The sequence below is a fragment of the Myotis myotis genome, unplaced genomic scaffold (genome assembly GCF_014108235.1).
Source record: "Myotis myotis isolate mMyoMyo1 unplaced genomic scaffold, mMyoMyo1.p scaffold_m19_p_4, whole genome shotgun sequence".
Taxonomy (NCBI): Eukaryota; Metazoa; Chordata; class Mammalia; order Chiroptera; family Vespertilionidae; genus Myotis; species Myotis myotis.
The window spans coordinates 7,622,938-7,638,132 of record NW_023416346.1 but is presented as its reverse complement, the minus strand read 5'-3'; the positions used below and the strand labels follow the sequence as shown (position 1 = coordinate 7,638,132).

The 15,195-nt window shown below is 42.0% G+C and overlaps 1 protein-coding gene across 3 annotated transcripts in view; it reads left to right on the top strand.

Moving 5' to 3' along the window:
* SHROOM4 (shroom family member 4) overlaps nt 1-12,760 on the top strand; it is a 220,405-nt gene extending 207,645 nt beyond the window's left edge. For 2 of the 3 annotated variants that reach the window (XM_036305184.1, XM_036305185.1), the window contains 4 exons: nt 1,277-1,795; nt 2,303-2,483; nt 7,880-8,149; nt 9,127-12,760. In XM_036305184.1, coding sequence (XP_036161077.1) covers nt 1,277-1,795; nt 2,303-2,483; nt 7,880-8,149; nt 9,127-9,396 — 1,240 coding nt within the window. In that variant the 3' untranslated portion in view covers nt 9,397-12,760. The remainder of the gene's footprint in view (nt 1-1,276; nt 1,796-2,302; nt 2,484-7,879; nt 8,150-9,126) is intronic. The other variant, XM_036305186.1, reaches the window with a different exon arrangement.
* The last annotated feature ends 2,435 nt before the right edge of the window (nt 12,761-15,195 follow it).

Genomic DNA, 15,195 nt, shown 5'->3' with positions numbered 1-15,195 from the left:
AAAGTGAGGCACAGAGAGATGAAGTAACTTGCAGAATATCACAGGAAGCCAGAACCCAAGTAGTCTGGTTTACTGTGACTATTACATCATCCCAAGATCTCTAGACTGATCAAGAAGAACCTATTCCAGATTATCAGACTACACAGGATTCTAACCAGAAGGAAATGACTTTAAAATTTATTTTTATTTTTTCCAGTTTTATTGACATATAGCCACATCCTTTAAAAAAATATTCCGTACTTTCTTGCAGCACTTTCTGACTCATAACACTCATATATGCCCTAAATATTTTTTGTACATAGGAATTCGCTATCTTATACTTTTATATGCCCTTCAGAATGTTCTCTTTTCTATGCTAACAGAGATATTGTTCAGTCAGAAAATTTTTTACATGCAGGATTTTATATGCTGTCAAGTTGTCCCCTTGGAAGTATAACATAGTGGCTAAAAGCACAGATTCTGGCTCTGGTCAGAGTGGCTCAGTTGGTTGAGCATTGTCCCATGCACCAAAAAGTCACTGGTTGGATTCCTGGTCAAGGCACATACCCAGGTTGTGGGTTCAATCCCCGCAACCAATAGATGTCACATCGATGTTTTTTTTCCTCTCTCTCCCTCTAAAAAATCAATAAAAATATATTCTTTATTTTAAAAAGTACAGATTCTGGAGTTAAATCACCTAGGTATAAATCACGGGTCTTTCATTTACTGTCTGGTGACCTTGGGGAAGTTACTTTACTTTTCAATGCCTCATGTTCCTTATCTGTAAAATGGTTGTCATGAGCATTGAATTTTATATCTGTATCTACACCCCTCTCCTCACACACAGGCATCTTAGGACAGTTTCTGGGACATAGTAATCCCTGTGTGATGTTAGTGAGTAGTGTTCCTTTATCAGTGTTATTAGCTTAAAAACCTACATGTAAATGAATACCTAGGATGAGGAATGTTGGCATGCTCAAATTTCTTTTGTGTGATGAATTAGGAGACAGCATAACATGAATCCGTAAAAAGCTGTGGAGCATTTTAACCATTATTTTTGACCTTTATTTAAGAGCTGCAAATAGCTGCAAAAATGACTAATGAGTTTTTCCTATTTTTCCTTTCAAATAGCTAGAGGTTAGCAGAGAGGCAGTGACACATACAGGTGGAGGGTGGGGGCGGCTGGTAGGCAACAAGAATATAGAGGGGGTGAGCCTCTCCCTTGCATAAATCATGGGTGGAATTATTTGCTCATCTGTCCCTGAAGCCCAACTTTTTTTTTCTTTCCTAATGCCAGACCAGAATCCTTGATGGCAGAAGACTCCAAACCCAAGCCAGCATGGAGCCAGAGCTACTTGTTTCCTGAAGAGCAGTTGTCCTTCATGGGCTGGCGCTCCGAGAAGCAGCACCTCAGTCCCTTGGGCTTCAGTGAACTCAAGACAACAGGGTCTGCTGCTACACTTGTCAAGCCCCTGGGTGCCACTGGTTCCATTTCCCCCCCATATTATTCTGCAACTATGGAGGAGGCTGGGGCCATTGGGGATACATCAGAAGTGGAGAGATGCTATTCCTTCTCAGGCAGAAGGCCTGCTCTACAGCAGGCAGTCTCAGAAGAGCTCATGAGAGATGTGGTGGGCCGTGACAAGTCCCTGGCAGGGGTGCTAACCCCAGCCTCCAACATGGTGACCACTGCTGAGGTCATGGGTGACCTCTTTGCTGTGGGAGATCTGCAGTGGAGGGGCCATCTCAAGCAGAAGTTGTACCACCAGGAAAGAAGAAATTATCGGAATGTCCAGGAAAGCCACAGGGTGCCTTTGTAAGCAAGCAGACTAGATAGAGCTGGGGGTGGGCGATGTCTAGGATGGGTAGGAGGGATGCCAACAGGCTTAGAAGACAAATAGCTAAGGTCTCAGATACATCCCTACCACCTATACCATCCCATGGGGTTCATATACTGGGGCCATGAACCAAGGGGAATCATTGATGATAAGCCCAGAACTTTAAGGGCCTGTCAGTTTTTCTGGATTTTGCTGAGTTGTCAATGACCAAACCAAATTATCTCTAAAGAAGTCCCTATAGCTTCAGAAGTCAGGGACAAGGAAATAGCCTTTTAAGTTCTTAAAATTGGCCTTGACTTGAATTCTAGATGGCCTTTATGTGGTCTGTTTATATTTGGATAGTGCCACCTGGTCTATTATTTTCTTATTTTACAACTCCTTGGCAAAGCAGGATCCCACTGTATTACAAATATGGAAACTAAGAAGCAGAAAGGTCAGCAGCCTCTCAACAGAGGTGTTCAAATGGTCACCCTTTGTTCCCACAGGCAAGAATTTCAGCGCTTCTCGCCTCCTCAAGGGGCCCCAGGGATTTCTACCTCTTACTCAGCTTATTACAATATTTCTGTGGCCAAGGCAGAGCTGTTGAACAAGTTGAAAGACCAACCCGAAATGGCAGAGATTGGCCTAGGAGAGGAGGAAGTAGACCATGAACTGGCTCAAAAAAAGGTGACTTTTTTTTTATATACCTTAGAAATTTTAGCTTGAGTGAGTAGGTTGCCCTGCCCTCTAAGTTCTTTATACATCTTGGTACATTCCTATATTTTCAGTTTGAAAATCAAATAGCCTCTCTGGGTTTCTCACAAATACAACTCCAGTCTCTTTGATCTGGTCAATAATAGTAATTATGGTAGTAGTAATCATAGTCATCACTACAGTATCTAATCCTTAAAACAATTCTACAAGATAGACATTACTATCCCCTTTTTGCCAATTGAGAAGACTAAGTTGCCCAGGGTTATAGACTAGGTGGTAGATTCAGGACTGTCTTTCTATTGGGCTGTCCCTCTGAAATAAGCCAGCCTTGTTTGTTTGTTTTTCTTTTTGGTTAATCCTCACCTGAGGACATTTTTTCCCATTGTTTTTTCAGAGAGAATGTAAGGGAGGAGGAGGAGGAGGAGGAGGAGGAGGAGGAGGAGGAGGAGAGGGAGAGGGAGAGGGAGAGGGAGAGGGAGAGGGAGAGGGAGAGGGGGAGGGGGAGGGGGAGGGGGGGGGAGGGGGAGGGGGGAAAGGAGAGGGGCGAGGAGAGAGAGACATATCAATTAGTTGACTTCCATACACACCCCAACCGGGGCCAGGGAAGGAACATGTAACCCAGGTACATGCCCTTGACCTGGAATCAAACCTGTGACCCTTTGGTATTCGGGCTGACACTACCACTGAGCAACATCGACCAGGGCAAGCCAGCCTTGTTAAGTAACACACTGCCCAGGACACATCAGAGTTTTAGCCAATGAACTCTAACCAATGGTAATCATTGATTGTATTACCTGTGTAACTTTCTGGGAGAGAGAACAGACTAACTAACAACGAAAAGGAGAAATTATAAGCTGATAAACTTTAGTGTTTATTTGCAAAAAGAGGCAGTAATCTCTTTAAAATGTTAAAAATAGATAAATGGAAATGCTGTTGCTATTGCAAAGCCTCCCCTTTTTTCCTCTAAGTACCACTAGTCTGGTTGTCTAATCTAATTCCTGGAATCACTTTGCCCTCTCTGCACTTACCCATTTTATTTCATAAACAACTGGGTTTCCATGCCAACCTGAAAGGCCCAATTTACCACTTCGTGGACATCTGAACTCAATGTAAATTAGTCATCTGCCCATGTTTCTCATTCAGGATATGACCTGTAGGAAAGCTCAAGGCTATTTACAAAAGTCCCCCCCACCACTTTCCAATCTGAAACAAAATGTCAGAGAATGAATTAGAAGCGTGATGGTATCAAAGATTTCTTGATCAGATGCCTGTTTCCTTGGATTCCATGTTCCCTGATCATGGCAGGCTTCTCCTGCCTTACTTAGGACCTTTTTATTAGGAGCAAACCTAATAATAGTCTGACCAGAAGAAGAGAGAAATGATCAGAAATGGTGAAGTATAGAAATAGTGATTTGAAGTGATTGTTGGGGGGCTGGAACATTTTTTGTCTCTAAGGAAGACGGTGAGAAATGATACTGATTTGTAATATCCCAGAAAAGCAGCTCAGCTCTAGCTAGGTCTGTGATGACTCCACAACTCTATCTACTACACTTTCCCCAGGGTTGAAGTTCAGGTTGCAAAGCCCAAATGCCAAGAAAGAAAGGGCTGTCTCCACTTTCATTCTGGCAGACCTATGGAACCTAAGAGCTGGGATGGGTAGTTGATTTTCCAGGTTGATCATTTGGCCCCCAGCCCTCCTTTATCTTTGGCATTGAGTTTTATTTTGAGGAAAAGAAGATAAGAAATACCTGGGAACCTCTTGGCATCTAATTGTGTTGCCTCATTCATATCATTGATCCCTCATTCCCAGTGGATTTTGGAATTTTTCCTGAATGTAAACTTATTATACTTCAGACTAAGATCACGGTGATCTCCTGAATATTGACCAGTTCTGAAATATGACAATAGTCTTTGAACCCATAGCAGGGTCTCTTGGTCTTGGTCACCTTGGATATCTCTAAATAAAGTACTAGAAAAGAACACAATCTAGAAAACTATTCCTGAGAAGGAATAATAAAACAAACATCAAAGCATACTTCTTATATACAAGATACTGTTCTAAGCACATAACATGTACAAACGCATTTAATTATCATAATAGCATTATGAGATAAGCATTACTGTTACCCTATTTTCAGATGGGAAAATTGAGGTGCAGAGTGATTGAGTTATTTGCTCAAAGTCACTCTACTACTTAGTGGCAGAACTGGGGTTCAAACTCAGATAGCAGTAGTAGTAATACCCAGGTAATCCTATATAATAAAAGCCTAGTATGCTAAATGTCCAATCCACCGGTCAGCCATTCAACCAATCAAAGCATAATATGCTAATGATATGCTAAGGCCACTCAACTGCTTGCTATGACATGCACTGACCACCAGGGGGCAGATGCTCCTACCTGTAGGTTAGCTTGCTGCTGGGGTCCAGGTGATCAGTACTGAGCAAGACCGGCTGGACACTCCCTTGGAGCCCTCCCGCAGTCCCTCCCTGGCTAGCCAACCTCCGGCATCTCTCCCCAGCCCTGACTGTGCACCAATGGAGTCCCTCGGCCTGCGCCCTCTTGCAATCCCGGACCTCTTGGGGGATGTTGGAGAGCCAGTTTTAGCCTGATTCCACAGGGGGAGTGCCGCTCAGCCAGAAGCCAGGCTCACAACTGGTGAGCTCAGCGGCAGTGGTGGGAGCCTCTCCTGCCTCTGCAGCAGCACTAAGGATGTCCGACTGCTGCCGTCATTCAGACATCCCCCAAGGGCTCCTGGACTTCGCGAGGGCACAGGCCAGACTTAGGGACCCCCCAAGTGTACAAATTTTGTGCACCGGACCTCTAGTAATATAATAACAACAATAGCAGCAGCAGCAGCATTAGTGAACATGTATTTAGTGCTTAATGTTCCAGGCAAATTACTAAGTATTTTACCTCTATGATATCACTTAACCCTCACAAGAATAGGAAGTAGGAAGAGAGGAGGCACTTCTCCAATTTACAGATGAGAAAACAGAAGTTTCAGTGGGACTGGATATCTCACTCAAGGTCACACAGTTTTGAGGAGGTAGAATTGGAACCCAGGCATCTCTGACTCCACAACTCTACTCTACCACACCACTTTGCTGTAAGTGCAGTCCCAGAACTGACTATAGGAGAGACAAATTAGAAGATACAGGCAGTGCTTCCCTCAAGAAACTTACAATCAATGGTAGGAGAGGAATCAGGTGTACACACAGGAAACAGAAAGTGAACAACTTCAAATTACACAATAGGCTTCTAATTCTAATAATAATGCTCCAATCTGGAGAGTTCAGAAAAGAAAAAGATTATTAAGAGAAGACTTATGGGGACAGGGGTTTTCAGCAGGGAGGATAGGGACAAAGCTGGGCTCTGAAGAAGGAATGGGACTGGCCAAAGTGAAGGAAGAGATAAAGAACAGGTAGAACTGCCTAAGCGGATCAGGAACATAAGAAGTAGTGTTGTGAACACAGAGGAGGGTGAGGAGCTAATCCTGAAAGGTTCTGAGGAGTGGAATTAGAGTGATAGAGTGGGGACAAACTGAATAAATAATAATAATAATAATAATAATAATAATAATAATAGCAACCAGCTTTTACTGAGCATTCAGTCTGTGCTAAACCCTTAGCATTCATTATCTCATTGAATCCTTATTACAATTCAGTGAAGTAGGTACTGCAGTTGTCCCCATTCTTCAGATAAAGAAAATAAAACTTCATAAAGAAATTCACCTAAGGTCACACAGCTAGGAAGTGGCAGAATTATAAGTCAAACGTAGTTATTGCAACTCCAGAACTCAGACTCTTATTGAAAAGGCCTGAAAAGCTAAGCTGAGGGGGTAAAAATCTAGCACAATGCCATGAACATCAGAGGTACTTAAATGGATATAAGGAGACTGAATAAAGAAATAGGCAAATACTTGATGACAATGCTTTTTTAACCCATGTTCTCATAAGCATTCCAATTTCTGTTCATTAAACAGTATTTATTTATTATTTAATTTATTGGGGTGACATTATTCAATAAAATTATATAGGTTTTCAGGTGTATAATTCATCATCTCTATATTGTATTGTGTGTTCACCACCCAACGTCAAGTCTCCTTCTGTCACTATTTATCCCCCTTTACCTTCTTATACCTCCAACCCCTTTCCCTCAAGTAATCATCATACTATTGTCTGTGTCTGAGAGTGTTTTGCTTAATCCCAGAAGTGGGATTGCTGGTTCCAAAAGCAGTTCCATTTTTTATTTTCTGAGGTCACTCTATGCTGTTTTCCACAGTGGCTGCACCAGTCTGCATTTTCACCAACAGTGCACGAGGGTTTCCTTTTCTCTACATCCTCCCCAACACTTGTTTGTTGATTTATTGATGATAGCCAATCTGACAGGTGTGAGGTGGTATCTCATTTTGGTTTTAATTTGCATTTCTCCGATGATTGGCAATGTTGAGTATCTTTTCATATGTCTATTGGCCATTTGTATGTCCTCTTTGGAGAAGTGTCTGTTCAAGTCCTTTGTGCATTTTTTAAATGATTGTCTGGTGTGGTTTTTTTTAAATATATTTTTATTGATTTAAGAGAGGAAGGGAGAGGGAGAGAGATCAATGATGAGAAAGAATCATTGATTGGCTGCACTGTACACTGGGCATCGAGCCTGCAACCCGGGCATGTGCCCTGATTGAGAGTCAAACCATGACCTGTTTCATAGGTCACTCGCTACTCGACCACTGGGCTGGATTGTCTGTTTTGTTTGTTTGTTTGTTTGTTTTTTTGGTGTTGAATTGTCTGAGTTCTTTATAAATTTTGGATATTAACCTCTTATCAGATGTATTGGCGAATATGTTCTTTCATTCAGTGGGTTGTCTTTATTTTTTTGATGGTTTCCTTTGTTGTGCAAAACATTTTTAGTTTGATATAGTCCCATTTGTTTATTTTTTTCTTTTTTTATCCATTGCTCACACATTTTCTCTAGTATTTTTCTCTAGTATTTTTATGGTTTTGAGTGTTAAATTTTAGTCTTTAATCCATTTTGAATTTATTCTTGTGTATAGTATAAGAAGGTAGTCTAGTTTCATTTTTTTCAGCAAGTATTTATGAAGTTACATTTGGTATTAGCCCATGGGTATCACTTGTCTAATGCCAAGACATTTCATAGTGACAGATTCTTCCCATATTCTAAGAGATGGGAGAGAAGACTCTCCTGAAAACAGAAATTGCTCATGTGACTTGCTCAGGTTTCTTTTGTTTCCAGTGACTAGGGTAGAGCCCACCATCTGTTACTTGGATCCAAAAACATATGTTACAAGAATTTATCAGTTTCTGTTAGTCCCCATCCTCATCCTTTGCTTTCTTCTCTTTGTTTCTCCTAGATACAGCTTATTGAAAGCATTGGCAGAAAACTTTCTGTCCTACGGGAGGCCCAGCGAGGATTGCTGGAGGACATCAGTGCCAATTCTGCCCTTGGGGAAGAGGTGGAGGCCAACCTAAAAGCTGTCTGCAAGTCCAATGAGTTTGAAAAATACCGTTTGTTTATTGGGGACCTGGATAAAGTGGTCAACCTATTGCTGTCACTCTCTGGACGGCTGGCCCGGGTAGAAAATGCTCTCAATAGCATTGATTCAGAAGCTGACCAGGAGAAGGTAGAGTTGGAGTCTCTTGGGTGTAGATGGAGGGAAATACCATATGTGTCTTCTTGGGGCTTCCTCTTTCAAGTTTGGGTAGTCTGGGATGCAGTAGAGCATAGTGCTATGAGTGTGAGCACTGGCTTTTAACTGTCTTGAAATTCTGGCTCTATCCCTAATTAGCTGTGTAACTGTAGGCAACTTACTTAACCTCACTCTGTCTCAATCTCTTAAAAATGGGGTGAACACACTCCCTACCACATAAGCTTTGAAAATTAAATTAGATAATTCAGTTAATGTCTTAAAACAGGGCCTGGAACAGGGTAAACACTGGATCAATGCTGGTAGTAGTAATAGTAGCAGCAGCAATTTCTCTCTCTCTCTCTCTCTCTCTCTCTCTCTCTCTCTCTCTCTCTCTCTCTCTCTCTCTCTCTCTCATCTTAGAGGGCAAGGTCTCACCAAGTAGTTGAGATTCGGAGGCTGTCTGTTCCACAGGTTGGGTCAATCTGCATACATTCATGAACCCAAACTGCACTGCCTTTCCTTATGCAATTGGTGTTAGATAAAAATTTGATTTTACAATAAGAGGCACATAGGCATGTGCCTACGCACATGGTGCAGATATACACCCACGCAGAGACAGATACCATTTTAAAAGCATTCTCACAGTGATGGTTGTTCAACAGATAGAAGGGGCCTGAGCTAGCTTTGTCAGAGTCTTCCCTCACCCCTACCTCAGTGATGGTCCACTAATTAAAGACAGCTTAGAGATGGAAAAAGGGAATTGCATATCCCCCTGGCCAGAATCACTTTCGTGTATATTCTCCCCCTGCTACAGGAAAGAAAAGCTTTTGCATGAAGGTGGACTTCAGGGCAGGAAATCTACGATTGATTAGTTAGCAGAATGCGTAGTTGCTTTGTGGCAGCATGCCGGTGGAGCAATGGCTGATGACTGGTAATTGAAATGACCCTTAATTGGTCTTCTATTTCTCTAGTTGGTGCTGATAGAGAAGAAGCAGCAGCTGACAGGGCAGTTGGCAGATGCCAAGGAGCTGAAGGAGCACATGGACCGGAGGGAGAAGTTGGTGTTTGGCATGGTCTCCCGCTACCTGCCTCAGGACCAGCTCCAAGATTATCAGCACTTTGTGAAGATGAAATCAGCTCTCATCATTGAACAGCGAGAGCTAGAAGAGAAGATCAAGCTTGGGGAAGAGCAGCTCAAATGTCTCAGGGAGAGCCTACTCCTGGGGCCTAGCAATTTCTAATTCCGCCAGCAGACTGTCAACATCATCACTGCCCAGCCACAATGGGAAGTGCTTTCAATCTTTGTTAGCAGTTTGTTAGCAAATAGATAGCAGTTAGTTAGCAGTTTATTCCATATCCTCTACCCTGGATGTCTCTCACTGCCCCTTACCAAGCAGTGCACCCACCCAGCTAGGAGACTCTGGGGAGACCCCAAACTTCTACCCTAGGAAGTAGAAGCAAGAAGTAGAAACTGTGATAGAGTGTGATCATACAACCACACTCTTTCCCACAGTTTGCACAGCAAGCACTTAGCACACACAGAACCAACAAAGTGCCTTCATTCTTCTTTGTACTCGGATATCAGAGACATCATGCACTCACCACCCACCCAACCATAATCAGCCTTTCAAGGCTCAGAGAGAAACTGCGATGCAGCTCCACTCTGCCCCAAGGCTCACAGCCCAGTCATTCCCCACAGAAATTTGACTGTCTTGAGGGCATTAACCTACTGGAATTTCAGGGCTTTACTCAAGCTTTGCAGTGGGAAGCAAAGGAGGAGGAATTTTACTTAACAGAATGTGAGCAAAAGATTTGGGATCCCCAGATGCCCTGCTGGGTAGAGCTAGGCTTAATGAAATTGGCCTCATCCCCACCTTCCCCAGCATCTGCATAAAGGGGAAGAGGCCCACTGTCAGCCCTGGCTAGTGTGACTCTCCTCCTGTCCTAAGACTTTGGACCTACCACTTCCTGTTTCATCTTGTCTTTATATTGCTGGGGTTACAGGTGGCTACCTTAAGGGCTTCACACTATGGGCCATGAATAGCTCTGCTAAAGCTGACTTCTGCATACATGTTTCATTACTGGGGGGAAGGGGTTCTTATTGTTATATTTTAAATGTCCTTTTGACTTTATTTATTTTTATTGTTTTTTCTTCTTTTTTTAACTAATAAGGTGAGAAGAGGGGAGTTAGGGAAAAGTTAGTCCAGAAGGAAAGCATTTTCTGTAGATCAGCCTGAATTCACCATGGCTAGGTAACCAGGTGTCAAGGCTTTGAATTATTACCACCATAGCTGACAAGTGTTTAAGAAAGTTCTTACCTTGAATTCAGAGCTTCTCCACTATGGCCTGGTCCTATACTTCCATTGAAGTATGGATAACCATGAGCTTAGCATTCACCAACAGGGTCCAATTTTTTCTTACTTATTTTTCCTTGAAACCAAAGAAATCTGAAACTGACCAAGGTCCACCTATTTCTCCAAGTCTTCAAGCTAAGGAAAGGGGAGAGATAAGCTCAGGAGTAACTCCTCTACCGAATTGCTTTCTCAGCTTGTGGCCTGGCTCAGGGAACCAAAATCCATGGTAGCAGAAAGCTCCAGTCAGGGCCAGCCCCCAGTACAAATCATGAACCAGCCAGGATCTGAGGCAGACAAACAACTGATGCTGCTGCTGTTGCCTAGTTCCTGGCACTGGTAGCCAGTTTCTGTCCTGGGAAAGCCTTCAGGCGAAGGCAGGAAGGTAGCTGTGGCCAAATTGTCCTGTTATACAGCTTAGTTCCCTATTCCTTACTAACTGGCCCATGCTTTGTATTGCCCAGCCCTGCCCAGCATCCCTGACATCTGTTCTAGTCATTTCTGAATTCCTCACCATCTTTGGAGGTTAACTGTAGCAGCAGGGGTGCCTCAATTGACCAAAAGAATTTGCCAAGGAATTTTGCTGCTGCTACAAATACTGGTTCCTAACTTCCGTTTCCTCCTCATTGTATTTGGAAACAATGGAAGAATCTTGGCCAGCAGAGTGTCCTGATGGGGGAGGGGGATGAGTATGCTCTTAGTATACTGCTGCTGTCAGAACTACTGTTAAAATGTCAACCTGCCATTCTCCCCATAAGTGGAGAAATCTACTTTATTCAGGAAGGCTGATGGCTTGTAAAGGGCTAGGCTTACCCAAGCCAAGGATGAGGAAGGTGGAGGAGTGCTTTTAATATAGGCTGTGGCTGCCATGTTTTTAAAAACACAGGCTCTAAAATAAACAATGAGCAAGATTGAGATGAAGCCAATGTAGTCCATCATTATAAGAGTGTGTGTGTGTATATGTGTGTGTGTGTGTGTGTGTGTGTGTGTGTGTGTGTGTGTGTGTGTGTGTGTAGAACAGATTTTTGCAAATATAGGCCCATAGAAAAGAGTGATCACTCACCTGGACACTATGGCCATAGTCTTAGTTTTTCTAGTCAGTGGTAGATTGGTTGTACCTTAACTTTATCACACTAAAAGTACTATCGACTCATATTTTTGTCCCTCATCCCACCTCAAATTATTTTAGAGTTGGAATCAGAACAAAAGGATGCTCACTTGTACACAGAGGGACAGTTTCCAAAGATCTTAATAAAATAAACCCAAAATTATATTGCTCAATATAATTAATGCCCAGCACTGCTGACTTGGCAGTCCAACTGTGAATGATAGTGCTATAAAGCTGTCCCTATTACTTCAAATGCTGAGTCTCTCCTCTGTTCTCATGTCCTGGGCTCTGCTCTCCACAAAGGCTTGCCAGAAGGTAGAAGTTTGGAAGGCAGGTCAAGGGATTTCCACAAAGCATTATTGGTCTTGACGTCTGCCCTCTCCCTTCAAATACTCATAGAGGCCTCAGTGCGTAATAGGTAAGTACAGTGGTTGATACATAGAGAGGAATCAGTGCAAGAGCTACTATGACACATCCCTTCTAACTCCCTACTCCCAGATCCTTGGATAATCGAGTCCCCTTGAATCCTACTGGCTGCGGACTCGGCCAGGGTATAGCAGTAAATGCTCAATGGGAATCCAACAGAAACAGACAGAGACACTGAAAACAAAGTCCTTGCAAGGGAAAAACTGGAAGCAGAGGTACAAAGAGGGTGAAAAGATGAAAAGCCTCTTTCAAGACCAGGTTCAGGTTCTGTTTTCCATTTAACCTCATGTGCCAAAAAGTTGTCCAGGGGCACTAGAGTCATAATGCCAGCCTCCCTAAAGGTGCTGCTCTGCCAGTAGCAAGTTTCAGATGGAGGAAGTCAGGCACATTTCTGGCCACTTCCTCCGATCTGCAGCTTGGTGACTCCCTCTGTGTTTGCCAAAGGAGTTATCTATGCCAATAATATTTCTGTAACAGCATATTATATTCTTTGAAGATTAGTAGATCTTTAGAGGGGGGTGGGCAGGGGGCAATTTCTATAGATAAAGAATCAGTGTTTGTTGTACAACTGTTGGGGGTCATCTATCCCATGTGAAGCTATTATTTTTCTGAGTCTTAATTGTTTCTGCATTTGTGTCCTCCACCACTCCCTTCTTGGCTGACATTGATATGCCTGTCAGATTGTCATCAAGGGTTATACTTCAATAAAAGGTGCTAAGGACAAAAAAAAATTATCTCACGTGTTTTGACTGAGGTGATGGAAATCTAATATCCTGCTGAAAACTATTGGAAAGGAATTTGGTCACCTATCCATAGTTCTTCATAGGTAACCATTTGACCAGAGCTTTATCCACATTCCTAAATCCTTAACCTGACCCCTCAGGGATTGCAAGTACACAGAAAACTACAAAATATTGTTGAAAGAAAATTTTAAAAATCGAAAGTATAAAGACATCCATGTTTATGGATGGGAAGACAATATTGTTTAAATGACAGTACTCCCAAAATTCATCTACAGATTCATTGTAATCCTTATGAAAATCCTAGCTGGCTTCATTGCATAATTTGAAAAGTCAAACTTGAAATTCATTTGTAATTGCAAGGAACCCAGAATAGTTAAAAGAATCTCTAAAAAGAACAAAGTTGAAAGACTCACACTTCTTGAGTTCAAAACTTACTACAAAACCACAGTAATCAAGACAGTGTGATACAAGCACAAGGTTAGACACAAAAATAAGTGGAATAGTATTGAGAGTGCAGAAACCCTCACATTTATGGTGAATTAATTTTTGATAAGAATACCAAGATAAAATGGAGAAAGAATAATTTTTCAACAAATTATGTGGGGACAACTGAAAAACCATATGGAAAAGAATGATGTTGGACCCCTGCCTTACACCACATGCAAAATTAACTTGAAATGGATTATAAACTGAAATGTAAAAGTTAATATTACAGAACTCTTAGAAGAAAACAGTAGTAAATCTTCCTGACACGGGGTTAGGCAATGATTATTTAGAACTCCAAAAGCACAAGTGACAAATAAATAAATTAGTTAAAGTACATAAATATTAAAAACTTTGTGCTGCAAACAATACTATCAAAGTGAAATCACAATCCACATAATTGGAAAAATACTTACATATCGTATATCTAATATTAGACCTTTATTTAGAATATATAAATAATTATTAAAATTAAATAATACAAATAAATAACTAAAAGGGGGAAAGAGTTATAATAGACATTTCTCCAAAGAATATATACAAATTGCCAGTAAGTACAGGGAAAGATGTTAAACATTAAGGACCTACAAATAAAAACTATAGCCCTAGCGGGTTTGGCTCAGTAGATAGAGCATCGGCCTGCAGACCAAAGGGTCCCTGGTTTGATTCCAGTGAAAGGCAAGTACATTGGTTGGATTACAGGCTCCTCCTGGCCCGGGCCCTGATCAGGGTATGTGCAGGAGGTAACCAATTGATGCGTTTCTCTCACATCGATATTTTTCTCTCTGTCTTTCCCTCTCCCTTCCACTCTCTCTAGAAAATCAATAGAAAATATCCTCAGGTGAAGATTAAAAAAAAAAAAAACTACAATGAAAAATTACTTTTCACCCACTACAATAGCTATAACAAAAAGACAAAAATAACAAGTGTTGGTGAGGATATGCAGAAATTGAAACACTCATACATTGATGGTGGAAAACAATTTGGCAGTTCCTTAAAATATTAAATATAAAGTGTTCTTAAAACTTTTTTTTTTAGAGAGAGGAAGAGAGAGAGAGAAACATAAATTGGTTGCTTCTCACCTGGGCCCCATCTGGGGATTAAACCTGCAAACTAGGGATGTGCCCTGACCAAAAATTGAACCAACCAGCTCTTGAGCATATTTACTTCCTCTGTACCTGGATGTCTTCTGTGGATCAGAGGTAACAAAAACACATACCTCATTGGTTTGATGTGAGGAATTACTGAGTTAATCCATGAAAAGTGCTTAAAACTGGGCCTTGAATAAAGTAAGTACTCAACTAATGTTAACCATTATTATAAAGTTAAAGTAGGAATCAAATGAGATTCTTGGTAGAGCTGGATATGCAGCAGGTCCTCAGTAGGAGGTGGTTCCCTTCCTACCCAATCTGATCTGTGCCCCAAGTCAGGATTTCCTTGGACTTGCAGAGAAAGTGTTTCAGACTAAGGAGGTCACCATAGTAAGTATAATTTTCTGGCAGGCTTATCTTAATGGGAACAATGTCATTTATTAGCTGTCTCTACCGCCATTTCCCAGAAAATACCCCATTAAGAGTAGTAGGGAGAAACCAAGATGGCAGCATAGATAAACACCTGAAATTGCTGCCTCGCACAAACACTTCAAAAATACAACTAAAAGACAACACGGACATCATCCAGAACCACAGGAAGGCTGGCTGAGTGGAAATTCTACAACTAGAAGGAAAGAGAAAAGCACACTGAGACTCAGAGGAGGTGCAGAAGTAAAGTGCAGAGGTACGGAGGCGCACTTGGAAAGGGCTGGCAACTGAGGATGCGGTTGTCTTTTTTAATCGGGAGGGAGACACAAGCTTCCGATGGCCCTGACTCCAGTTCTGGGCGAGTCTCTGGGGACCCAGACTCATACAGGGAGAAACTGGACTGTCTGAC